Below are 27,335 nucleotides of genomic sequence, written 5' to 3' on the forward strand. Positions count from 1 at the left end.
CTCCTGCCCTGCCTACAGTCAGAATTAAAATGGTGGATTCAGCAAGTTCAGCTGAATTTGGGCCTTCTGCTGCAGCTGCCTCTCCCAAACCATTTCATGCATACAGCTTCTTCTGACTTAGGATGTGGAGCCAGAATGGCAATCTACAGGGTTCATGCAAAATGGCACCCTTCCTTAAATGTCAAACACATAACTGTGAGGGAAATGACAGCAGTCCTTCTGGCACTGAAATCCTTCCTTCCACTCCTACAACCAGGTGTTCTCCAAATAATAACAGACAACACCACAGTTATGTGGTACCTCAACAAGCAGGGAGGGTCAAAAGCGTACTACCTTTGCAGATTAACCGTACTAATCTGGGACCTAGCCTCACAACACAACTTGTCCCTGGAGGTATCCTCAATCCCCTCGCAGGACAACAAACAAGCAGACCTTTCAGCAGGACATCCTCTCCAAATCACGAATGGATGGTGGACAGGAATGTCTTTCTAGATAATTGTCCACCATGGGGCATACCTCAAGTAGATTTGTTTGCCTCCCCCCAAAACAGACAACTGCAGACCTTCTGCTCCAAGACCTACTCCCCACTAGCATGGAGGGAGTAGACACATTCAGCATTTCATGGAAGGGATGGTTTTCTATATGCCTTCCTTCCTTCCCATTAATTCAAAAACTCCTCTTGAAAATCAGGAGACACAAACCAAAAATCTTGTTTGTGGCCCCCTGCTGGCCAAGGCAGCACTGGTTCCCCCTACTTCTCAATCTAGCCAAGGGCAGTCACTACAAGTTACCGCACAAGGTGGACCTCCTGACACAACAAAAGGGAACCCTCATCCACCCACACTTGCAAATGTCACTTTGATACGATGGATGATAAACTTCTAATTCCCTTCAGGCACCACTACTCAGAGGACGTGCTTTCAGTTCTGAGGGAGAGCAGGAAACCTACTACAAGAAAATCTTACTTACCTAAATGGGAGAGATTGTCAAAATGGTGTCTGGGCAAGGGCAGGGATTCATGCATTGCAAATTCCCCCCTTAGTTCTTGCCTGTGTGTCAACTAATAAAGGGGGGACTCTCTTATTCTTCAGTGAAAGTCCACCTTTCAGCAATCTCAGCCTGCCTGCCACTAGACCCTCCCCTACTAGCCAGGCTCGATGTGAAGCTATTCTTAAAAGGGTCTTGCACATCAGACCACCAAGCAAACCCATCCCACCACCATGGGACCTGAGCTTCGTCCTGGAAAAACTAACCCAGTCTCCATTTGAACCTGCTAGTACTCCTACTCTGCAAATATGCACATGGAAGACAGTCCTGCTAGTGGCCATAACTTCAGCCAGAAGGGTGTCTGATGGCCTGTCCTCCATACACTACCTTCCACAAGGACAGGTAACACTAAGAACTAACCCTTCCTTTATGCCGAAGGTGGCCAATGATCTGTCATTAAACCAATACTTTAATTTTCCCACCTTCTACCCCATCCCTACCAATGAACGTGAGAGAAAACTCCACTCCCTGGACATACACAGCTAAGATTTTACCTAGACAAAACAAAATCCATAAGAAAATCCAATCAGCTCTTTGTTTCCTTCCACCCCAGGGCCCTGGGCAAGGCAGTCTCCAAACAAACCATTGCATGTTGGATTAGAAAAGCTAATTTGCCTATGTTATTCACACCATGGCAAAAAACTCCCACAGGGAGTTAAAGCTGACTTCAGCAGGGCAGTGGTAACCTCCAGAGCCTTCTTAAAAGGCCTAGACACTGCTTCCATACTAGAAGCAGCCACATGGTCCACCATTCATATTTTCACCAAACACTAGAAGTTAGACAATGTCTCCAGAGCACGTGCAGGATTTGCCAGAGCAATCCTGCAGGGCTTTGTGGAATCAGCCTCTTCTACCTCCTCCCTTCCTTCCATTTAAGCTGTGGTACTCTCCCACACCAAGAATAGAGCCTCAGGTATTTTGAGGAAGTCATCTACCAGACGAAAGCGCTTTATACTGCTGTGTTTGCTTGCACTGCTTTATCTTGGATGAACATTGTCTGTATTTTTTCTGGATTTGGAGTTTTCTGCTTATAAAGGATTTACCATCTACCAAGCGTCACTTTTGTCTTGCAACAGCTGCCTTTTATTTTTCAAGAATAGAAGGACATAGAATAGTTGTGTAAAATCTTACCATAACCATAGCTCTCCTCCTTTTCCATGTTGCAGTATTCCTTCCCATCCACCTATAACCCCCTTATCCTTTCTGTCACTCATTACTGATCTGTCTTAGGTCTCTTGGGTTATACCCTACCCTGTGACCAAAGTTCTGAGGTCTGTGCGTGCAGACGTCACATTTAAGGTCCCTGGTTTATGACCCTACAAGTGACATCCCACGCAACTACAACAGCCAAGCTGAAGCTTTTGTATAGGAGCAGACTTACGGGTCGCCTGAGGCAGAAAATCCCTCACCAAGAATACTGCTACATGGAAGAGAAAGACATCTATGGTTATGGTAATATTTTACACAACTACTCTTTCCTCCTCAAGAGGGCACCCGTCCCCATTCAGGTGTCTGCTGTCCAAACCTGAACTGTGTGCCATATCTCTTCTACTGTGCGGCTTTCAACTTTGGTAGGTATTTGTCCACTTTGACTGGTGGAAGCAGGTGTTCTGGTATGCAGAAAATTTGAGTGCAGATGTTTTTCTATATTAAGATTCAGTGCTTGAGAGTGCCTTCTGTCTCCCAATTCTCTTTCTTGAGCCCCAGACCTTCCTTATTGGGGTTGATTTGAACCCAATTTCTCTTAATGCGATCAGTCAACCCATTGTTTTCAGTACTTGAAATGATGGTCCTGTTAATACCAATGCCTTTGACCTCATTGGCTCGTGTCAACTTTGCCTTCAAAAGTCAATGTTCCTGACCCCATCTTCTTTGTGGTTGGTTTCATCAATGTTTGTGGTCAGCCTCCTGTGGTTATTCCTTGGTACCACCCATGTCAGGACTGAGTGTTCTATTCCCAGATTTGGACTATCTGTACTAGATGATGAGGCCACTAACATCACCCCAGATTTTTCAACAGATGTTTCAACCTTAGTGGTCATAATCAGTTCATTGACTTCATTGCTACACTGACTATCTAAGCCTCTGTCCTGAGGCCTTCATTGTCTGGCATAAAATCTTTGAGTGCAGCCTCTGTCTCTGGCATGGAATGGTGTTTCTCCCATTGCCAGTGATGCAGGCTTCCCTGCATTAGCACCCCCTGCCCCCCAACAGTGCAGACTGTGGTTTTCCATGAGACACATTTAACTGCTGCTTCCACTGTTAACCTACTCCATTCTGGCACAGAGAATTTGAGGGGACCTGTACAGGATGTTTTGGGCATATCAGTTCCTCAGCCTTCCCTTTCCTTAGAATCTGCCCCTCTGAGGTCAAGGAATAAGACTAAGTGCAAGAGGAAGCACATAGAGACTGAGTCTCCCGTTCCCAAAATAAAGGATGACCAGGAGGCTGATTCTCCTGTTTTACCACCTGATGACCTGAGTTTTGGAGAAATACTGGGGCGGCACAGTGACCCAGTGGTTAGCATTGTCACCTCACAGCAAGAGGTTCTCCAGTTTGATCCTCGGCTGAGGAGCCTTCTGTGTGGGGTCTGCATGTCCTCTCTGTTTGTGTGGGTTTCCTCTGGGTTCTACAGTTTCCTCCCACCTTCCCAAACGTGCTGCAGGTGAATTGGACATGCCAAATTGGCCCTAGGTGTGAAAGTGTATGTGTGATTTCTGTGTAAGTTTGGGCACTGGGCTGGCACTTGAACACCGAAAAACTCGATTCCCAATCGTTCTGCGGACCGATGTTCCGCTGTGGCGACCCCTAATGGGAAAAGCTGAAATGAGAAGATGATTGAAGTTAATTAGGGTTAAAGCAAAATGGCCCCTGAACATGTCTGATTCAGAGCACATCCTTGCTGGTGCTTTCCGATCCCCAGGTCATTACCATAGCTGATAAAAAGGTTCAGCTGGTTGTGCAAAATACATGTAAGAATCCTAACATGTTTGTCCCAGTATTGAAGAGGCTGGCGAGATCCTTCATCCTCCCAAGGACTGGCTAAGCTGTTTGCACAGACCTGTGGTGGACTCCTTAACTATCTAGCCTGTACTCCAGAAAGTACGTGAACCTTACAACTTGACTCTTGGTCCTCCCAGAAAATAATTGCAAACATAGAAGCAAATGTTTTTGTCCTCCACTTTTTTTCCTAAGGGCATTAAACTATAAGGTGCTCATGTTACAATTACAGAGGAAATGGAGTGTATCCGCACTCTGAAAATGTTGCCAGACCTGGAGATTAAAGTCTAATCTTCTTCTTCTTCTTTCGGCTTTTCCCAGTTAGGGGTCGCCACAGTGGATCACCTGTCCGCTCATGATTGGCAGTGGAGTTTTATGGTGTCGAGTTGCCAGCCCGGCGCCCAACCTTCCCCAGAAGGCACGCACACACACTCACACCTAGGGCCAATTTAGAGTGTCCAATCCACCTACAGAATGTCTTTGGGATGTGGGAGGAAACCGGAGCACCCGGAGGAAACCCACACGACCACAGGGAGGACATGCAGACTCTGCACAGAAGGCACCCCAGCCGAGGATAGAACCAGAGAACCTCTTGCTGTGAGGCAGCAATGTTAACCGCTGCACCACCGCAGCCACCCTAGAGATTAAAGTCTAATAATAATCCCAAATGTGAACCCTCAGTTCCATGGCTAACCTAACCAGGTACTTGACTTACAGTGCTATGCATGTTTCAGCCAGAACTGTGTCCCTTGTAACCAGCATAGCATTTCCTCAAGGGAATACTATATTTGTTACCTCCTAAGAGAGAACTATTCCAACATGAGACCTTAATTACATTTTAGAGAAAGTTCACTAGCCCCTTACTTTTAAACCATCTACTTCAGCACCCTTCAGATTTCTCTCCTGGAAGACGCTATTCTTGATGGCAGTTATGTCTGCTAGAAAAATCTGAGATGCAGGACCTTGTGAACAAAGAACTCTTCCTCATTATCCACGAACATAGAATTGTTACGCATACTAATCCAATTTTTATGACCATGAGGGTTACAGAAATAGGAAGTGAACCAGGATATCTACTTTCCTGTATTCTTCTCTTCACCCTGGAACAAAGGGGAGAAAGATCCTACATGTGTTGGGTATCCATAGCCTGCTGTGTTTATGTAGAGAGAGCAAAACAAACTAGGTAATCTGATCAGTTGTTTTGCTTTTGGGGGGGGGGGGGGCAGTCAAGAAACAGAAGATGCAATCCATCCTGGAGCCAATGTTTTGATCATCAGTCTGTACTTTTTCCAAATATTACAATTTGGTAGTATATACAGAGCTACTGCATTTTTTTTTGCCATGGCTATTCTGCCAGGGGCTCCTATGGCCATGTACTGTTAAGGACCCAGCCACCCACTGGTCCACTAGCTCTGGCAGTCTTCCCAAGAGAATTTTTTTCAGCAGTGAATTACATGAGGAAAACAGTACAGTTGCTTTAGAACTAATGGTCATAGATGTTTATATCCACTGTTGTAGTACAAATGGCCTTCCTTGAGTACTTTTTTAAAAAACACCCTGGGCATCTTTGGATGGAGCTAGGTATCCTGGTAATTCTTGCACGTCTCCTGGTTGAACTGCTTCCCCTGGGGATCGCTGTTACCAAGGCAGCAAGTCTGGTGGCACTAGATCACCATAATTCAATCCACTATGGCAAGAAAACTAAAGAATATGCAGGCTGATGTTATGCCATTAAAGACCTGACATCCAAATGGCAAGGATGAAAAACTGTAGAAATATGGCCAGTTGTTGGGCCTTTAGTGGTAAACAGTCCTGCAACAGTTAATATACTCAAAACATCTGTAATTATAAGTTCCTAACAACTGAATTTCTGTCTCATTGAAAGTCAAGATTTCTGTCAATAGTGGACTATGCAATTTCTGAGCTCTCTGTTCAGCAGTAACAAGTGTTTTGCTAACATCTATAATTATAAGTTCCTAACAACTGAATTTCTGTCTCATTGAAAATCAAGATTTCTGTCAATAGTGGACTATGCAATTTCTGAGCTGTCTGTTCAGCAGTAACAAGTGTTTTGCTGATGCAGCATGGAAGGTATCCTATAGAACCATGCCATTCCACCCTTTTACCTCTCACACAGTCCATTAAGACAGTTTTTTCCTTCCCTTCAAAGCCCCGTAAAACATCAAATTCCTCTTCTGTGCTTTGTCTTCCAGCTTTGTAACATTGGCTTAATTTGATCAAGTATCTCAACTGTCCCTGCAGCCTTTTCCTGACTCTGTATTTGCTGTATAACAGGCTTCCACACCTCTTGTTGGTTTACATGTATTTGGCATTGATACTTTTTTATGTAAGCATCAACCATAATGTGTTATAACTCTGTTCATATTGTCACCAAACTGTCGGTCACTGTACTCACGTTCACTCCCTGCACCCTTCTTTAGTATTTAAGACAATTGATTCCAAGTCATCAACTTTTTCAATGACACAGTCCATTTCCTCCTCAATCTGCCAATAGGTAACACCATGTTTCTTTGTACTGAAACTTTTATTTGGGGGGTGGGGGGGGGGGTCACTGAACTGTGAATGGAGTATCTCAGAAAAACGTCAGTCTCAAGCAGCACTTCACTTGAAACACCAGTCAGGATATTTTTGTGTGTGCACACCAGAAAAGACACAGGAACTCAAGCCTATTCTAGATATAAGCATCCAAACCAATTTCTAATAAAGGTTTCTGAAGATCTCCATATAAACAGTCCTCCCATGTTTATCAAGAGAAGACTGGATGTATTGTTTGGACCTTTAGGATGCCTGCCACCACATCAAATCCGGATTGCCCAGGAGTCAAGTAGGTTCTTCCACTTTCAGGGCAGGACTCAATCACCGCCAGTTCATTTAACTGACTGTTGGTCTTACTGCATCCCCAGGCAACTTGGTGTTTCAATCCAAGGATCTGCTAATAGAACATATCTTGTCTGTGACCAGACTGTTTTGATTTTCTGGACATTACCTTCAGTGTGCCCAAATAAGAGTTCTCAAGCTGTAACTTTGTGTAGTCTAGATGTACAAGAGTTCAGTTTCCTTTCAAGAAAATTAACATCCCTGAATTTCACAGTATGATGGGTCATGTTTGACCTGGCAGGATTTGTGTTCAAGATCATGGACTATATGGCAGTCTCCTTTGTCATTGTGCTATATGTGCACTTGCACATGCAACCTTTGCAGTGGGCCATTAATTTTTGTGGCACCAGCAACCACTGTGCCACAGAATTACTGTAGGACACTGGTGCATGCCTCAATTGCAGTGGTGGCTCCACACCCCACTTTGGGCCAGAAAGAAGTCCTTTCAGACACCATAATCTTCATTTACCTGCAGTATTGATGTGCCTGCCTTAGCTTTTGGAGATTTTTAAGGCAGATGGCCCTAGTATCCTTCTTCCTGCAGGAATCTCAGCTGCATGTCATAGTGCTGGAACATGTAGTGGTCTTCCTTGCCTTGCAGACTTCGAGCCATTTTACCCAAGGTTCTATAGGCTTCAGAATGGATAATATGGCAGTGGTATAGTACATCAGCAAGCAAGTGGAAACCAATTTTTCCCCCTCTGTAGGGAGGCTGTCAAGCTTTCAGACTGGGCCTGAAGTTATGACTTGTTTCTAGATGGAAAACACATTCCAGAGGAAGCCATTGTACTGGGAAAGAGGCTAAGTAGGCCTCTCTATCTACCACGCAAGTGGTCCCTGAACCAGACAGGCAACAAACCAGATATTTTGCAGATGGGGTCAACCCATGATAGATTTGCTCATATAGCCATCAAACATTAACTCTCAAAAACTCTAGTCTTGTCATTCCAGGTCCAGACTGCACAGCAACAGATGCTTTAAAGGATACATGGCTGGATGGTGTTCTATGTGCATATCCTCCTTTCCCACACATTCGTAAGACTTGCAGACTCTGTTTTCACAGTTTTACACAGTCTTTATAAAAGCAGAGTGGTTTTGTCTACCAGTCTTTCTTTTTATGATAAAGGTCACATTTGACATCACATTGAATCAAAAGATTTGGATGTCCTTCCTTATCAATATTGCACTGTTCTTCACGTAAGGGATCTCCTGCCAAGGATAGCCCAACTGTCAGCCAATGTACCAAAGCCTTCAACGGAACTTCTTTGCCACCAGTCTGAACACCCTTCTGATGTACTGGTTACCAAGCCATTTTTTTCAGATAAATGCCCCGTTGGGGTTTCTTTTCTTCCTTTTCTTATTTTTTGTTGTGTTCACATCATCCAGAAAGGGAAAAATGTTAGTGTGGTAGGCAGATTCCCCATAAAGACCATCACGACCAGTGTTTTTTTTTGCTTGGGTGCTTCCCACAATAATACCTAGTGTTCCATCTGCCAGGCATTTGTGACTGTGACCTCTATGCCACCTCACCTCTTTGTCCATATACCTGGAGAACCAATGTCTTAAGTTGTTGATTGAAAGTGCTATGGCAGAATTCCCCTCCCCTGAGGGCCATTTATTTATTTTATTTATTTATTTTATTTTATTTTATTTTATTTTACATTTGTTGACCGGGCTAGTCTAGCTGGATAGATTTCCATTTTCAGTAGAGGCCCGGGGAGAAAAGCTCCACACAAAACATAACATATGTACATAACAAATAGACATGTTAATAAAGACAGAGAAAAAAGTAAGAAAAAACATTGGTAATAAAATCAACAAAAAATAAAAAGAAAGGCACACAAACAAAAGTAATCATAAATAGCATTAGGTCAGTTTCAAAGCATCTTACTTAATACATAAAGGTTATGCCATAAAGTATTTACCATATAGATAAAGGTTAAGCTCAGGAGGGAAGAGAAGTGGAAGGAGTAAAAGTAGAATATAAAAGAGGGAAGAGATAGACAGGAAGTGAGAAAAAGAAAAGAAAGAAGACAGTTTGGAGGAGATAAGAGAGATAAGAAGTATGTCAGAGCAAAGTAGGATTACAAGGAAAAGGAAAAAAGGTATTTGCTAGCTATAAGCACAGAGTAGGGATAATGGTCAAGAGAGGGGGGGGGAGTTAGTCTGGTGTATTACATGAGCAAAGCCAGTGATTTTGGAAGTATAGTTTGATTTGTTGTTTGAAGAGAGGTAAGGATGTGATTAGAGTTATATCCTTAGGTAGCAAATTCCATACTCTGCCTACAGTATTAGTGAATAATACTAATTTATATTCAAGAAAATTCAAGAAATTGAGAAATTCAATGAGAAAAATGAGAAATTAAATCCAAGAAAAGAATATTATATAAAAATAATACTAATTTATCTACAAGAAAAAAGCAAAAAAAAAACGTTAGGCCTGATCCAGCTGCTATCCAGCCTCCCCAGCCATCTCTTGAGGCTGGTGAAAGCCCTGAAGACCATCTGGTGCTTATTTCAGATTCCTCTGTCACAACCCTGTTAAAGGCCAGAATGGATCCTGCTTCTTGCATGTCCTTGGATGCCTTTCAAACATCTGTACCTGACATTGATGGGGAACCTCAGCTGGTAATAACCGAAGGACCGAGGTTGAGTCCTCAGATTTGAGGAGATTCCTACAAGTATTAGTGTTGCGTCAGGGGTCTGATTTTCCAAGGGTGTTTCAAGTGAACATCCTGTACAAAAAGAAACAAAAGACAACATATTTCCTCTTTGTGAAGGATCCCCAACATGAATGGCAGGATTTCACTCCGGGTTTATTCACTACTTTAATGACCTTAAAACCACTGATCCCCCTTGTTTTCCACTTCAGTCAAGAGGCCTAGGGAATTGGATTCCTTAGATGAGGGTCTGGATGAATCCCCTGCTTATTCTTTCCAAGTCCCTTTCCCCTTGGACCAGGTCTCTGATATCCAAAAAATGTATTATGAACTCCTACAGATGGAGTCTCCCAAATCATCTGCTGTTTACCCTGTTGTGGATGCCCTTTTAGATACCTTTTTTGTAGCGTGTGTATTTCATGACACTCTCTCTGTCTCCTTCACCAAAATAAGACTGATAGGTTTTACAAGGTACCTAAGCAGTGCAAATTTCTTTATGAATGCCCTGATTTTGACCTTCCTTGTAGTGTCAGTCTCTCCTGACAAGCCATCCAAGCTGCTGCCTTCTGATGAGGATAATAAGGCCATGCAAAGGTTGGGCAATAAAGTTTGCACTGCAACCACTCTGTCCTTCAGGGTCATTAACTACCAGACCCATATGAGCAGGTATGTTATGGCTCATCTGTCTCAGGTTTCCTAGGAGGTTTCTGACCTTCCTAACTCTGAGGGGAAGGCTTCATCCCTTTCCCTGTTGGGCTTTATCTTGCAAGTTGTTAATCATTCAATCAAATGCAGACATGACACAGCTGTTGTCTTTTTCAGGGCTGCTGCCATTGGTTCAGTTATGAGACATTGGTCTTGGCTTCATCTTTAGGCTTTGCCTGATTACATCAAGATTAAACGTTGGATGCTCCTTTAGATAACAAATGTTTTTGGATCCACTGCTTCTGACTTTTTCCCTCCAGAGCAAGGGCAAAGCCTGCAGGAGCTGAAACATATTTTTGTTTCTCCTATTCCTCCGTTTTAGAGGAGCTATCCTTCCTTGTCTGCCTTTGTTAGTAGTCAGCCTCACACTACTACTAAAGGTAAGAAGGGTTCTAGGCATGTTCCTCCTGCTAAGTCTACTCAGAATCTTGTCTCCCAAAAACCTTCTTTTCAGGACAAGCCTAGTTCTTTTTGACAATTTGCTTCCCCCTTCCTTCAACCAGGGGGAACCCTTTGTTCTCTCCACCTTTCTCTGTCTTTTCCAAATTAGCTACAAATCACCTCAGACTCTTTGGTTCTGTCCGTTATCTGAACCGGGATATTTCATGGTTTGGAATTACCTTCCTCCTTTTTCAGGATTTCTCAACCTCCCCAGGAACAGATTTATCACTTCCAGCAGAGAGTGAAGAACCTCTGGGATCAGGGCACCATTCAAGCCATGCCCCCACATCCACATGGAGAAGGATTTTGCTCCCAAAAAAGGAAGGTACATTGAGACCAGTTGTAGATCTTCCCCCGCTAAATGCCTTTTTCAAGATTCCTCCCTTTCAAAAGTTATCCCTTCAGACATTGTTTCCTCTTCTACTTCCTGCGACCTTTCTGGTGACTCTGGAACTCAGGGATGCATACCTTCACATCCCCTTATCCAACCTGTTTTCAGGAAATTTTTACATTTCTCTCTCTCTTCCTTGTGTTTTCAGATATCTGCTTTGCCCTTTAGGAGGCCTCCAAGAGTGACATGGATACCTTTGTGCTGCCCCAAGGAAATTCACCAAATGCCAATCTCCTGTCATTGCATTTTGCAGGCTTAGGAGTATTCAGATTTTTCCCTATCTGGACGATCTGCTTATTCAAGCTCCTTCTCCCAGCAGTCTGCTTCAGGGTCTCTGGTTTACTACTTGTCCTATTGCACAGTATGGGGTTAACCATAAATCTCCAGAAATCAGTTCTGATGCCTTCTGTGACACCCGTGCCCTGGCACAGCAATCAAAGAGCCTCAGTCCTCACCGCTAACACCAGAGAGGGTGTCTCGTATATGAGGGAAGGATAACAAATACACACAGTAAAGTGCAATTTCCCTTAAGAGCACACAGTGATCACAGTCAGTCCAGGCTGGTCGCTCCCTTGTTTTCCAGGTCCCCAATAAGACTCCCCACTGGCACAGCTATAGGGTCCCGATCTCGGCTTAGTGGGCAAGTTAAAACCTCTAGCACCCTCTCTGTCCAACCAGTGCTTTGTGTCCCTGCCCAAGTAGCTCACACACACACACACACACACACACACACACACACACACACACACACACACACACACACACACACACACACACACTTTGAGAAGAGTTTATACAACCACACAGACACTCCTGGGGAAGGCTGGCACAGTTTCTCCAGCTGTTCCCCTTTCTCCCAGACTATACGGTAGTTCCTCTTGCCCCCACCAACTAACACTTATCAGCTACTCAAAGGCCCTTAAAAGGGTGTCCAATATTACTGTGCAATATTATTATCCAATTGGTAGTGTAGCCCAGTGCTAAAGCTATTAGAGTGGCTTTGTACAGTTTTACCAAAGGCATGCAAGTACTCTTAAGAGCTCAACTTATCTTTACAGAAAACAGCCACAGTTAAAAGGTTTTAAAATATTTAATAATAAATAATTAAAACCACAAGACAGTACTTTCTACTACACAGTGCTAGTCAAGAGTTCAGATATCACACAGAAATACTTAAAATAATTCAGTAGTACAGTTCTGACATCAAAGAAAAACACCTAGTCTAATCTAGTTCCTAGCTATTTCTAAAAGCAAACACAAGTCTAAGATAACTTGCATATGAGCAAGACAGTGCTGTGAGTTGGATGATCAAGACGAAATGCTTAATGCCTTTTGATTCTCTCTGTTTAAATTGCTATTGCAGTCCTGATTCCAATTACATCATTTTTTACACTTTCCTGGTGTTCCCAGGCTGACAGAAGCTGCATTTACATTCTTTTACACCTAGGCAGAAACCAGAACAATAAAGGACATTCCACATGTAAATTCTGGTCATTAACTTTAGCCTTAAAGCAATAGGGAAGATGCCTTCATCCAGCCCGGCTACAGCCGAATTGTAAACATCAAAGACAGTCATGAAATCATTCTAATTTCAAAGGACAAACCAGAAATGCTTGACTTAGCTTTCTTTACAGCAGAGGGCAATGTTGCTACATTGTTTTAAGTTCAACATTTCACAGCATATTCTTTCATTTAAGAAAACAGGCCTGTATTTCAACATTCATATCTACAAAGGACAGAATTATGTATAACATTCTCTCTGGCTAGGCTGGCAGCCTTCACCCATCTCTACTAGTCTTCACACCTTCCCAGGATCATGTTTTCCTCAACTGCAGGCTTCACTCTGTTCCCATGTTGGCATCTCTTCTTGACTATAGGCTGTTTCTCTAATAACCTTTTTCCAATCCCTTCTTCCGCTGGCATCTGAATTTGAGTCCTAGGGTTCATAACTTCCACTATTCCTATACTTCCACTTGCCAGGCTCCATATGAGGAAACTTCATTGGTATCTCAAATTGGTGTGACTTCAGGGTTAACACCCCTTGGAGACCCCTGTGCCCTTGCCCCCTGTCTCAAGCTTGAGCTTTAGTGGTGTATTCATCAACTCTTTCTCAATCCAGTATTTCCTTTTCAAGCTCCAATTCCCATTCTGGAGCTTTTTACAGACTCCTTAGACAGGGGGTGCGGTACCTCCTGTGGCCCGGTCTCTGGCCTCCTCCTCAGATGTCAGACTGTATCAAGATAAATGAGATGAGAGCTGTGCAAGCTTTTCATTCCCCCTTTCATCCAGGGCCCCTCAAAGTTTTTACAGACAATACCACAGTGATGTGATATGTCAAAAAGCAGGGGGGCACAAAATTCTGTCTTCTTTACAGACTAGCTCTTCAGGTCTGGGATCTAGCTATCCAGTATTGTGAGTCTTCAGGTAGTTTACATTCCCTCAGAGCACAATCTAGTTGCAGACTCTTTGAGCAGGTCCAGTACACAAGCTCACAAATGGATGCTTTAGCGAGATGTGTTCCTGGACATTGTCCATCTGTGGGGTATTCCTCAGGTAGATCTTTTCACCTTACCTCCGATCAGACAACTTCCTGTTTTCTGTCCCAATTACTCTGGCTTGGAAAGTGGACAACCCTGTCTTTGACATGGAAGAGGATGTTTCTATATGCTTTCCTGTGTTTACACAAGTTCTGCATGAGATTGGGTAGTACTTTTCCAGCATCTTGCTGGTAACTCCCTTTTTGCCAAGACAGCATTGATTTTACCTTCTTTCTCATTTGGCCAGGGACAATCACCACAAGCTACTTCACTGTGTGGGTCTTCTCACAAAGGATAAAGGATCTCTTGTCCATCCTCACCTGTCCACTCTTCAGCTGACACTGTGGGTGATAGGGTTTTGATCCCTTTTAGGCACCTCTTTTCCAAGGATGTGCTCTAGGTTCTGCAGGCAGCCAGGAAACCCACTACCAGAAAATCCTATATGTCCAAATGGAAGCGATTTTCTGTTTACTGCTTCTTTCGCCCTCAGGATCTCCTATCCATAGCGGTTCCTCTAGTTCTCTCTTGTGTGATCTGCTTCATGCTAGGTTAGCATATTCTTCAGTTAAAGTTCACCTGTCATCAATTTCTGCTTGTCTGCCCTTGAATCCTCGTCTGACCTCTAGATTTGAAGTCAAGCAATTTCTTAAAGGCATCCTTCATATCACACCTACCAGAAAGCATATTCCTCCTTCCTGGGACCTCAGTTTTGTACTTGGGGAAAAAAATGACACGGGCTTCTTTTGAACCTGCTTCTTTTGCTTCCTTACAACTTGTACTTGGAAGACTCTTTTTTGGCTCTCACTTCAGTCAAGAGAGTGTCTGAACTTCACACCCCCATGGCTATTTCTCCTTTTTAGTTTTTCATAGAGACAGGGTATCTCTTCGTATTAATCCTCCTCCTTTTATATACCCAAGGTGGTCAATGAGTTGTCCCTTAATCTGTTCATCTTCCTTCTCCACAGTCTGCCTGTGAGAAGGTTCTTCACACGTTGGATTTGTATAGACATCACAGATATTATTTGGATAAAACTAAAATTGTTTGCAGATCTAAGCAGTTTTTTCCCCTTTCATCTCAGGTCTTTGGGTTTGTCTGTTTCTAAATCAAACCACCTCCTCATGGATTTCAGGAGCCATTTCCTTTTTTCATTCTTTTCATGACAAATGTCCTTCCTTGTCTGCAAAGGTGCATTCTGCCAGGGCAGTTGCCTGCTCTGGTGCATTTTTCAAGAGTCTGGATACCAATTCCATCATTGAGGCTGCTACTTGGTGCTCTGTTCCTACTGTCATTAAGCATTGCAAATTGGATTTTGTTTCCAGGGCCAGAAAAGGCTTTTGCCAGAGCTATGCTACATGGTTTGTGGATGGTTCTTCTATATTTTCCTCCTCCCATGATTCCTTTTGAGCTCTTGTGCTGTTCCTTTTGTGTAGAATACTGCAGCAAAGATATGGAAGGACATAGTGCAGTTATATAAAATGTTACCATAACAGTAGAGGATGCTCTCGTCACTGTTGCAGTATTCTTTGTCTCCTGCCTTCCCCCTCTCTCCTGTGTCTTGCATTCTGTTTCCTTCCTGGCTGAAGGGCCATTCATTCTTTTTTCTTTCTGGATGCAAATGTTCTTTGACCCTGAGGGTATTTTGTTCCACCTGGGGCTTTTTCGGTTTTGAGTGTTTGCATCTTTACATTGCCTTTATGCCATACATCTTGCACAGAGAGCATACATGTGATGGTATTGCACATATAAGAGCTGAAGACTTTGGTATACTGGCCAGATGTTGGGCTTTCCTTGGCAGGAGGTCCCTTAGGTGAAGAACACTGCAACAGTGAAGAGGAGGACATCTACTGTTATGGTAACATTTTACACAACTCTACTTTTACCTCCTTCTGTCCTCATCCTCAAAAGCTGGTAGAGGATTTTGCACTTCAAGGATACTGTGAAGCAACTCTGGTCTTATGTAGATATGTTTAATCACTGCAAGTTAGATTATCTTTCTAAGCCATGGGGAGATTGTTGCAGTTCTTATTACTGACTGAAACCCCCAACCACCGTGTAGAGTTCTAGTTTGGCATTCTACCAACAGTTTAAGGTTTACTAGGAACTCGGGAATTGGGAGCTGTAGTAATATAGTTGTTATGAGGAACTTAACATAAGAGTAAAGTGCCACTGTTACTGCTTTCCAGTACAAGCAGCATGTCCCCTCCACCCATTTTACTGGTATGCTTCCGTAGACATTTTGACTTCTTTTGGCATTTTATTGTCCTGATGCCTTGTTGTGGTTGAATGCAAGGTAAATGTGACTTATGGATGCTGAGATGATTGCATAGTCTAACAATTCTAATGTCTAGGCAAATTTCTTAAAATGAAACTAGCTCTGAGAGGAGCATCTATCTTGATTCCTGCCGTCTTTCTGCCATATATGGTATGATGCACACTGTAAGCGCCTGATTTATTACACAAACATTATGTTCTGACTTTAACACAATAATCATTTTCATTCATAGGGAACTGTCTTCAGAGCTCTGAACTTCTGAATCCAAATGAACCAAAACACTGATAATATTCTTACCACTCACAAATCATAATGCCAACATCCCTATCATTATTATATCGTCTTAGAATACTAAAATCAGTGTAGTATCACAAGCCAAATTACTGGGAGTCATAACAGGTAACCTTAAGTTTGAAAACCATGTACAAAACATAATAGCAGAAGCTAACTGCCAACTCTGATTCCAGTATAAAGCAAATGCATTCCTCACTTCTCCAGCACAGCACAAACCTTCCTATTGGCCAGTCTCCTTTATGTATCCATGCCTTTAATCAATCTACAGACTTTCCCAGCCAAACAAATTGATGTATATATTTATCCAGCATTACTACTGTATGCATTGTGTTATGCGTGCACATATTTATTTAATAGTGCAACACAGGAATTTTACCCAGCTGGACTTTCCCAGTAAAAATGGGAAGATAAATATTTAATATTGCATAAGTATTTGTAAGTACTGCTGTTTAATTCAAGTTCTGGTTTCTGTTGCTCTCTTCCATGATGCACTGTGAGAAGTGTACTGCATCCCTGAACAAAATGACTTTTTTTCTTTCAGACGTATCCTTTGTACCTAAATAAATGCAGCAGTACTTTGTACCACTGTCCAGTGTACAAAGCTTGTCTGTTATATTTTTCCATGTTTTGCAAATGCAACAGTGTAAAAATTGGTAGCACTCTAATGGCTGTGTTTTTTGAGAAGTGAATTTCTGAAAGCATTTCTTTTTTTTCCTCAATTTGTAGGCAGTATGTGCAATTTTTGAGAAATCTGTAAAGACATTATTGGATGACTTTGCTCCGATGGTCCCACAGCTATGTGAAATGCTAGGACAGATGTATAGCACCATTCCACAAGCCTCTGCAATTGACCTTACCCGCCAGGTAAAGGACATAGTAGGTGCTGTAAAGTTTATGGTCTTAAGAGGTATAGACTATATGGTTGCTAGGTTCAGAGGTCTACAAACCAAAGTTTCCTCTGGGATTGCAGTTAGCAACTTTGCTTTGTTTGTGCACTGTGTCTCTACACACTGAATGTAAATGTACTGTATATGTGGTGCAAATAACCAGGGAGGGTTTGGGCATTATTACTGTTATTGCTTTCATGTCATTCTATCTCAGAAATCAGTGCTGGCCAACAAATGAATGTAATATGTTCATCATTCATACTACCTCAGTGGCATATGGTTTCTTTGCCGGTACATACCGACAATGGCAACTTTCCAGAGCTCAGAATCCCCTCCCCTTTGTGATAAGGAAATTGGCTAACTCCTTACCATCAGGAGAAGCTTAACCCCTGTCACAAAAATTTAGTAGTTCAGTCTTTTAGTGCCAGCTGTACAACTTGCAGAGTTGAATCACCTCTGCATCCTACAGTGGATTAGCTTCCAGACTCTGATACAATCCCCTTGGGATCTTCCCTTCCTCTTTATAATACTTTCAATTTCATTCTACTTTATTAGAAATATATTTTTTGCATGTTACCTTTTTTATTGTAATATACTTACTGTCTACTACTGATTTTACTTCCTCTGAGAATTCTTACTGTTGTGTTCTTTGTATGCTTAAGGCTGTTTAATGCAATTATGGGGCTTTTCTGTAGTGTTTTGTGACTTGTACTGGAAAACTGAAATTCTGTGGTGTTGCACACTAAGGACTGCCTTGTTCATGTAGAGAACTGTGCCAGGAGGTCTGTTTGTCTGCTTCATTTTGAAGCTCTGACAGGAAAATAATGCATTTTTTTTCACTTTTTTCTTCATTTTTATGATACTGACTTCTGATTTAACACTGCTATGGCTGTTTTTATAGTTAAATTCCGATTATTCCACATGTTACTCTGTTTGCATTTTCTGTGTAGATTTTTTAAATTTCTGACAAGGAAATCTCTAAGTAAATATTTATGCTGTTTTAAAACATTTATATTTGAATTAAGGGCACATATTTCATTTTTTTTCTTTTTTTTTGGACAAGTGAATTTTACTTGGTATCATGACTGTGTGTGATTACTACACTATGCAAGGCTTACCACAATTTGAACTGTTCCTGATATACACACACACACACACACACACACACACACACACACACACACACACACACACACACACACACACACACACACATATTATATATATATATATATATATATATATATATTTTTTTTTTTTTTTTTTTTTTTGCAGTTTAGCCCTATTTGCTGTTTGGGAACATAGTTTATATTTTCTATTATTGCCCTTAGAGAGCAGTTAATAGTCAGTGTATTACTCTGGCTTGGTGTTTTTTCCCCTGACTTGATGGATCCTGATACAGCTGTCCCATCCAATCCATTTGAACAAAAATATGTCTCAGCCTACGGTTTGTGAATCTGTTTTTGTCTTAAGTCAGCCCACAGACCTCTTAACTTCAGTAATACATGGGTCAGGCACATTCTTCAAGTCTGTTCCAGTATGTGATTCAGATATGGGAGAAACAAACCTTTAGGTGCAGGAGAGGTCAGGGTAAGAGACCCTTTGCCAGACATAATACTCTGAGCCCAGATATTTTGTCCTCCAGGATATTTCATAGCATGAAGAAACAAACTTCACTACTTGATAGACAATCAGGTTCTTATCCTGTATAGGGTTTCATTGGCTAAGAGTGTTTTACAGTCAGCTAATCTTGGAAACTATTCCCTTGTTCATAATGATTATTGGGCTTCCTTCTCTATAGAGCAGTCTAGAGCTGTAGGTTTTGATGGAGGTTCTGATGCAAGCAGCAGTGAACACACTGAGTCTGTCCAGTCTAATTCTTCCGCAAGTGAATATGTTTAAAAACCTATTCAAGTGTTCAATTTCCACAGACACTACCTAGGTTTAGAGATGCATTTGACTGGAAGCACTCTGGAGCTATGACAGATATTGGCAGAGTTTATGATCTTATTGAGAATGAAATTCTAAAATTCTTGGCTGTCCCTGCTCTGTTACTGGCCTTAGAAGTTGTCTATAAAACTGCATGTAAAACACATTTGGCTAGTGAACCCATTTCTTAAAAGGCTATGAGGAAATATAGGGTGTATTCCGATCTTGTGGCTCTCTCTGCTTCTTTGTCAGCTGACCCAGCCACAGTTTCTCCAACTGCCAGCTCTAACAAGAGAGCATTGGCGTCTTCTAACCCTACTCTGCTGAATAAAATTGGAAAGTGGTAAGAATTTCAGGGGGTGGGGTGGGGGTAGTTGGCTCAATCTAGTAATTTCGTAGTTAGAATTTTAAATTATTAGGGCTTCATTGTGAAAATTATTTTGCAATGTGCTTACAGTTTAGATGACTTCATTGTATCTTTGCCTGCTGCACATAAGTGTTATGTGAAAAAGATTGTTTCTAATGTGATTCCGGTTTCAAAACATGCTTTGAGGAGTATCTTGGAAAGTGCAGACACTAATTCTAGAAATGTAATTGCTTCTGTTGTTTTGAGAAGGTAAGACTGGATCTGATGTTCTTCTCATTCTGCTTCACGCATGGGTCTCTGATCCAAACCTTGGATCCGGCTCAGCCACCTCCCACAGACTTGAACTTCCAGATTCAAACTCCTTCCCTACCGGTAATCCTCTACACTGAACCCAACCTCCCCAGATCTCGTTTGCCGCCAGTGTGACCGGATGTGATTTTCCAGGCTCAGTTAAGTGATATTTTCTGCTTATCTTTGATACCTTTCTTGTTATTTTTCTTCTAAAGTTAGAGTTAGCATTTTTTCCCTCCTCCCCAGTTTAGTTTCGTGGTGCATTTGGGTCTCTCTCTCTCTCCCTCTTAACTGCTTTTCTTCTGGGCATCAGTCCTTTTGTCTTCCTCTTCAAAATAAAAACCTTCTTGTAGTTATTAGTGTGATAGTGTCTATTAGTGTTATTATTAGCCGTTAGTGTGGTAGTGTCTACTGCTGTTTTTTTCTTAGAATGGAGAAGCCTTCTGGATTTAGGAGGTGCACTCAGATGCCCGCAACCATTGTGTCTTGACTCTCCTTGCAACATCTGTGAGGGCTTTATCTCTAGGGCCTTGCAGGAGAGGAGAAATGACTTGTATTGAAAGGCCTTTTGCCTGCTACAACTTTTTCTACAGGGGTGCACAACACCCCTTTAACCTGTTGCTCAGCATCTTAAGGAGCTGAGGTCTTCTTCAGAGCCACCTCCAAAGCTCTGAAGTTATCATATCAGACCTTGTCGACGCAGAGGCCTCTGTCAGCTCCGTCAGATCCGATCAACCTGACTGCTCTGCTCCAAGTGAACCCACTGCTTCCACTGTTCCCATGGATCCTAAGACTCTGGATCCAAGTACCCCATCTCTGATCCATCAGTCTCTGGATCAGCAGTCTTCAGGGAGATTCATCAGTTTGGTGTCCCCTACATTGCTAACCAAGATTCTACAAACAGCCAGGCACTCTCATCCCTCATCAAGGGTTTCTTCTAGGTCCTCTCGAAGCCTCTATCTGGATGTGGACAGAATGGTCAGATCCATAATCATCACCGAGATTTAAGGGGGGGGGTTCTTCCTTTGCCTTACCCTCATGGATCCGAGCCTGCCCAGCCTGCCACCTTTTCTCCTTCTCCAATCCAAATATTGGTTTCAGAGCCCCAGGACAGTAGTCTGCCGAGGAATTCAGCATTAGATCAGAGGGCCATTGCTTCCTCTACTCTGGTTGCCTTGACTGCCTCTACTCTGAGGTTCTCAGATCAGAGTGCATCCCAGATCTGGGATGTCATCGCCAGATCTGAGGGTAAAGGGTTGGCTCTGCTGCCGTCAGATCAGTCTCTACCTCTCGAAGCTTTGGACCTCAACATTGAGGATCTGGTTCTGTCCAGCAGAGCCAGCTGATCTCAAGCTGCCTAATAATTTGAGCCAATTGAATGTGCTGTGAAGCTTTAGAGGTTAAGGCTGCTGCAGCAGTGATCACTTGCACATCTGCTGTTAATGGTAAGGTTACTTGTACAACTGTACCATTCTGTACATATGTTTGTAAAACACCATTCGTATTTGTGAAATCAGACAGTTGATTATTTAGGATCATAGGATGGTAGAAGGCTACTAGACTAATGGCCCTAGGACCCCTGCAAGCCTAGCCAAGTTCAACCCTTGTTCCCAAGAGTGTCTGTTTATAGCAAACACTAAAATCGGCACCTATTGCCCCTGTCCAAGAGGGGCACAAGTTGAATCGCCCCAGGTGGATTTCTGGTTACCTATGCAATCATCCAAATTGCACTTAAATAGGGTCAACAGGGGGCTCTGTTTAATGTGAAGTGGAAGCCAGTTCCAAAGGTGAGGCAACCTCTGGGATACAAATCTGTCCCTCCAGCAGGTTCTGATAATGTCACATTTCAGGTTAAAGTCTTTTGGGCAAGTGACCCATGTGCCATTTGATTTGCAAATTTGCAGCATTTCCATTAAAGCAGGGTCGGAGATTGCTTTATATGCAAGGCACAGGTCACGTGTGAGTAGTCTGTATGACATAGAGTAAAGTGATAGTGATTTCAGTCTGTCTCATATGACAGGTGTTGAAGACCCTGAATTTTCTTTGTAAGGAACCTTTCTGGTCTCTCCATTTGCTGCAGGTACATGGAAAGGTACATACCAAGGGGAGCATTGTACTTTATTACTGGCCTTATGTGGAAAGAGTACAGGAGGGTTATTACCTCTTTTTTTTTTTTTTTTCCCCAGAGGCAATGCTGTTGTTTGAGGTGAGAACATAAAATGCCCTTTTTACTGCTGTGGAGACATGATGATTAAAGTAAGGCTGCTGTCAACCTGTGTGCCCAGATCTCTTATCAGTGAATGCATGCTTAGGGTATCGCTGTTGATGTGGTAATTGCAGGAACATTGCTCTTGCTGAAGGGGATAATGATGCATTTTTTTTTTGTATTAAGTTTAAGACCATGATTTTGCACCAGTCATTAGTCTGCATAAGACCCTCTTGCAGGATGTTGACATCATTAGGGGACTCAATGAACACTTCCAGCTTGCAGTCATCAGCAGGATGCATTTTTTTTTTGTATTAAGTTTAAGACCATGATTTTGCACCAGTCATTAGTCTGCATAAGACCCTCTTGCAGGATGTTGACATCATTAGGGGACTCAATGAACACTTCCAGTTTGCAGTCATCAGCAGACTTTGTCAACCACAGACCTTTAGTTTTTGTCTGGACTTAGGAGAAATAGATTCCAAACAGTAGGTGTCCCAGAACCGATCCCTGTGGAACACCACTGGATACGGGTCTGCTGGAGGAGGTGGAGTCCACTATTTTGACTGTGTGAGTTCTATCAGTGAACCAGTTTGCAACCCATCTAACAATATATGGGTTGATACCCAACTGGGTGAGTTTATCAATGATGCCTGAGTGGGGGATTGTGTCAAAGGCCTTGCCCAAGTCTAGGTAGGCTGTATGCACAGATTTACCCTTGTTTAGGGTTTTGTTGACTGTCTCGAAGAAGTCCACAAATTTTAACAGGCATGATCTCCCCTTCACAAAGCCAAAGTGGGTGGGGTCAAGCATTTGGAGATTTCCTATATCTTTGTTTATAAGGTCCATGATGATTCACTCCATGACCTTCTAGATAAGGTTGGTCAAGCTAATGGGTCTATAGTTCCTGGGGTCAGTGGATGCACCCCCTTTGTGCAAAAGGATTGACTGTAACTTTTCCATTTCTCTGGGATGAAGCTAGTGCTTAGGCTGTGATTGAAGAGTACCCAGTGGTGTTGCTAATTCCTGTTTTAATCCATGTAGAGCATAGCCTGGCATGCTCCCTAGTCCCATAGAGGCTGTATTTTTGGCATTGGAGAGGGTGTTTTAAGATCTGCTGCTTTAAGATACTAGGTGGTGGACAGGTGGTATGGATGCTTTGGGGTATGTGTGGCGGGGACAAGGGAGTGATGTTTTTGCTGAACCTGTCCGCCACCAGGTTTGCTATATCCACAGGTTCTGTATATGTAGTAACCCTGACTACAACTTCACTGCAAATGTGGGACTTTCCTTTGAGGTTATGGAAGTAACTAAAGAATGCCTTATGGCTATTCTTAGTTCGGGAAGCTAATTTGGATTTTTAGTTAGCTTTGCAGGACTTCACAAGAAGTCTTATTTGTTTTTTTAAGTTGAGGAGGGAGTGTTTCCCGTTCTGAGACCATTCCTTCCTACTTATAGATGGTAATTTCTTTCTCTTATTGTAAAGCTGTTTTATGGCAGATGTCCACCAGGCAAGTTTGCTGTTCCTTAAAGATCTTACTTTGGTCCTATCGAGTATGACAGAGTCAGTACAGTTGTACAGATGTTTGTATGAAGCATTAGTGTGTAACCCAGCATAGGTATTCATTCCATCTGTGGAGGGAGAGGCTATGAAGCTATTTATGACATTTTGTAAGAGGTTGTAATTAGCCTTGGAGAATTTTTTTAGCCTAGTTGCTGCTAAGAGGGGGGAAGGTCTGGTGTTATAGGTAACTTTCAACAAGATTGATTTGTGGTCAGATCTTACCAGTGAGAGTAGTACTCTGGGGGTGGTGCAGTGCTCCCCCATGTTGGTAAGCACCAGATCCAGGATAGTTGAGCCCCTTGTGGGGATGTCAACCAGCTGATCCAGGACTTGGGAGTTAATGAAATCCAGGAATCTTTGAGCAAGTGAGTTAGAACATGTATAATTTACCCAGTCAGTGGACGGGTATTTAAAATCACCCAAAACCCAGGGTGTTTGGTTGAATCTTGAGTGACTCAAGTAGATCCAAGTAGGCTGAGTGGATGTCCTGATTCATGGAGGAAGTCCTATAGCTGGTGATGATTTGAAGAGGGGTCTTACCAACATCCAATTGCACTTGAAGTAATTCCAGGAAATTGTGCTGTGTAACCAATCTAGAGGTGTATTTATCTTTAATGAATAATGATACACCACCTCCTTTAGTTCTCGCACTTTCAGTTTGTGGTCTGAACATGTGGAATGAAATGTAACCCTGTATTGCTGGGGAGCTCTCTGCAGCCTTAAACCAGGTCTGTGTGACTGCACAAATGTCAGCATCTTCCAAGGTAAGGACTGCTTCCAGGGAGTGCAGTTTTAGGCTTAGATTCCTACCATTTAGCAGCATAACCTTGAGGGTATTTTTAGAGGGTACTTTTACATCATGAATTTTGTTCTTGTGACCTTGCCTAAAACAAGACACTATGGGGTGGCAAGAGCCTTAGCCAGTACCTAAATCACAAGGGTGACAAATGTGAACCATCTCTGGCAAAGCGTCGAGGTCTGTTGACCATATCATCCCAAGCTAACAAATGCTGAATCCCCTTAGAATGACACTAGAAGCTTAGCCAGTTGTTGAAGTCAGTCATTTTTTGTTTGTATTGTGGCATCATCCTAGGCAAAGGTAAAATGCTGCTTAAGACTAGAGACATAACTGCCTGAGACACAGTCAGAGATCTCAGTCATGTCTCTTCATATAGTTCAGTGAGGTACTTCTCAAGTTATTCACTCCAACATGGACTATGATGGAGTCATAACAGTACCTGCTGTTGAGAGACTTGAGTGCATGTGTGATGTGGTGAATCCTGGCACCTGACAGACAGCTGACCGTGACCTTTTCCTTATCCAACCTGGTGAGAGGAGCATCAGTGTGTCTCACAATGGAGTTGCCTATGACTAAGGTGATTGGTTTTGTGTTATGCCTTAGGGGCTTGTCTGATGAGACACTGGTGTGTGATATGTTGCGTGCTGTGTTCTGCAGGTGATATATTATGTGAGGCTTGCTTGTGTTTGGGAGATCTCTGGTGTTTAGGTAAGCTTCTGGTAAGGACCTCCGCATATGTAGGTTTATGTGTTGGTTTGGTTGGTGCAAGAGGTGAGGTGTCCATGCTGACAACCTGTGACTGGTGAGAGAGAGCTTGGATTCTAGGTTCTTAATGTAGATGCATCTCTCACATGTAGAATTTGTGTAAACTAGAAGAAGTTGGTTGTCAGTGTACATGAGGCAATTGCTACATTACCTCAGGATGCCCATGTTGACCAGGCTGGCTGGAGAAACTGTGGGAAATTGTCCATCCATAATGCTAGGGAAGTTTATGTGGTCAGGAACAGGGAGAGGACAGGAAGGACCAGGTAAAATGAGGATAGAAGTGGTCAAAAAAAGTATGAAAGGCGAGTGGGTAAGATCTGTGCTGGTACCTCTGAAACTTTACTGAGTGAATCACCTGTCTGTGAATCACAATAGTGAGAACCCATCGATAGAGCACCAGCAGAGTACTAAGGGGGAAATTATCAATCAAAAAGGCTTTGCATTTATAACTACCAACTGTATCCACTACTGCACGGCAGTGAGCGATGGTGAAGATTGTGCAAACCCACCCAAATGCAGGCCTTTTAAAATAAACAAACAATCTTACTGACTGGCAAAATAGTCAATCAAATGCTCAGAGTAGACCAACAAGCTTCAATGGATGGGTCCTTAGCTACACACTCCTGCCACAAGGGTGCAGAAGGCCCTCTCCAAAAAAAAGTTTGCTGGAGATTAGTGCTCAATTCAATTCAAACAGAACTAAACACAGCAAAAATTCTGTGACTAGGCTATGCTGACACAGTAAAGTTCCCAGAACACAAAGCAGATGCAAAACAGTTCAGAACAGGCAAAATACAGAAAAAATGCTGAAGTAAACAGCAAAGCAGAGGAGAGCAATTATCCAGTGCAAAACTTCAAGCAATAATTCTCTTATCTTTGGTTGTAAGCCTCAGATGCAGATATCAGATTACTGGCTGGGTTGCCTAACTCGGAGGAGTTTGGTTAAAACAAGCGGAAATGTGGGCCTTTTAAAATAAACGAAAAAAAACTTTACTGGTGGGTAAAATAGCCAGTCAAATGCTCAGAGCAGAGCCCTATACCAGTGAGCTTCAGCAGATGGGTCCTTAGCTATACACTTTTGCCACGAGCATGCAGATGGCCCTCTCCGGAAAGTTTGCTGGAGATTACAGCTCAGTTCAATTCAAACAGAACTAGACACAGCTAAATTCTGTGACTAGTCTATGCTAATATAGGAAAGTGCCCAGAACACAAAAGAGAGATGCAAAACAGTTCAGAACAGGAAAAAAATGCAGTTGTTTGTATGGCAGAATGTCCTCGCAGCAGCTTCTCTACCCTTGGACACAGATAAATCTCGGTTCCTGCTGATGACCTCACCAGATTTCCCCATCCCATTTCTCTTGATGCAGAACCCATTAGGAACATTTTGTCTAAGAATTGGGATATTATTAAGAGTAGCCATGAATTGTCCAGGGTACTGGGTGACAACCCTAGTTTTAGTTACAAGAGAACTAGGTCTTTGAAGATCTTTTTGAAAAAACATCCCCTTCTGTTCTTAGTTGCCCTCTTCAAATGACAGGGATGTACAACTGCGGCAAATGTGTTTGCTGCCCTTTTATTGCTTTGGGTGCTTGTTTCCAACTTCCCAATCCCAAGTTTCTGATACAGTTTAGTGATTCTCTTGATTGTAATAGCACTAAAGTTGTCTACCTGGGAGTGTGTGATGAATGCTCTGCCTTCTATGTGGGCAAAACTATTAGAAAACTTAGTGATCACATTAAGGAACATCGTCAGGCTGGCTGTAAGGAAAGGTGACTGGAAAAATGCGTTGGCTAGACACACACTTTCTAGCTCCCAATGCAGCAGATTTTTGTTCCTAGTACTTGATTATGTGACATTACCTTATGGAGACTGCAGTCCTTTACTTGAAGTTAAAGAGCTTAGATGGCAGAGTAGACGTCAGGCTGACACGCCCCCTGGCCTTAATGGGAATCTTAATGTGAGAAGCATTCTCAAATAGATCAGATAGGAGTGGTAGTTCCCTCTCCTACCAGTAAAATTCTCTGGAACTTTAGAATTTTAGAATGTTATTTCACATGTAGTGTATTTTTGAATTATCCATTGTATAATTCTGATGAAGTTCGACTAGTGAACATGCATTAGCGGACGACAGCGCTTAATTTATGTTGTGATATAAATGTTTTTTTCACTGTCATGGATTTTTGCTGCAACAGGTTTACAAGGATTTATTAAATATTCTACACTGAAGATTTGTTTACAGTTCTTCCTGACTCCATTGGTACTATAGTTTTGTTGATATATA

The 27,335-nt window shown here is 42.5% G+C and overlaps 1 protein-coding gene across 1 annotated transcript in view; it reads left to right on the plus strand.

Moving 5' to 3' along the window:
- The window catches only part of IPO13 (importin 13), a gene marked incomplete in the record, with an annotated part of 1,347,960 nt that overhangs the window by 1,038,678 nt on the left and 281,947 nt on the right, over nt 1-27,335 (plus strand). Inside the window, 1 exon segment of the mRNA XM_044085442.1 lies at nt 16,973-17,110. Coding sequence (XP_043941377.1) covers nt 16,973-17,110 — 138 coding nt within the window.

This window comes from Protopterus annectens, chromosome 10.part0 (genome assembly GCF_019279795.1).
Source record: "Protopterus annectens isolate FY-2018-M chromosome 10.part0, PAN1.0, whole genome shotgun sequence".
NCBI lineage: Eukaryota > Metazoa > Chordata > Ceratodontiformes > Protopteridae > Protopterus > Protopterus annectens.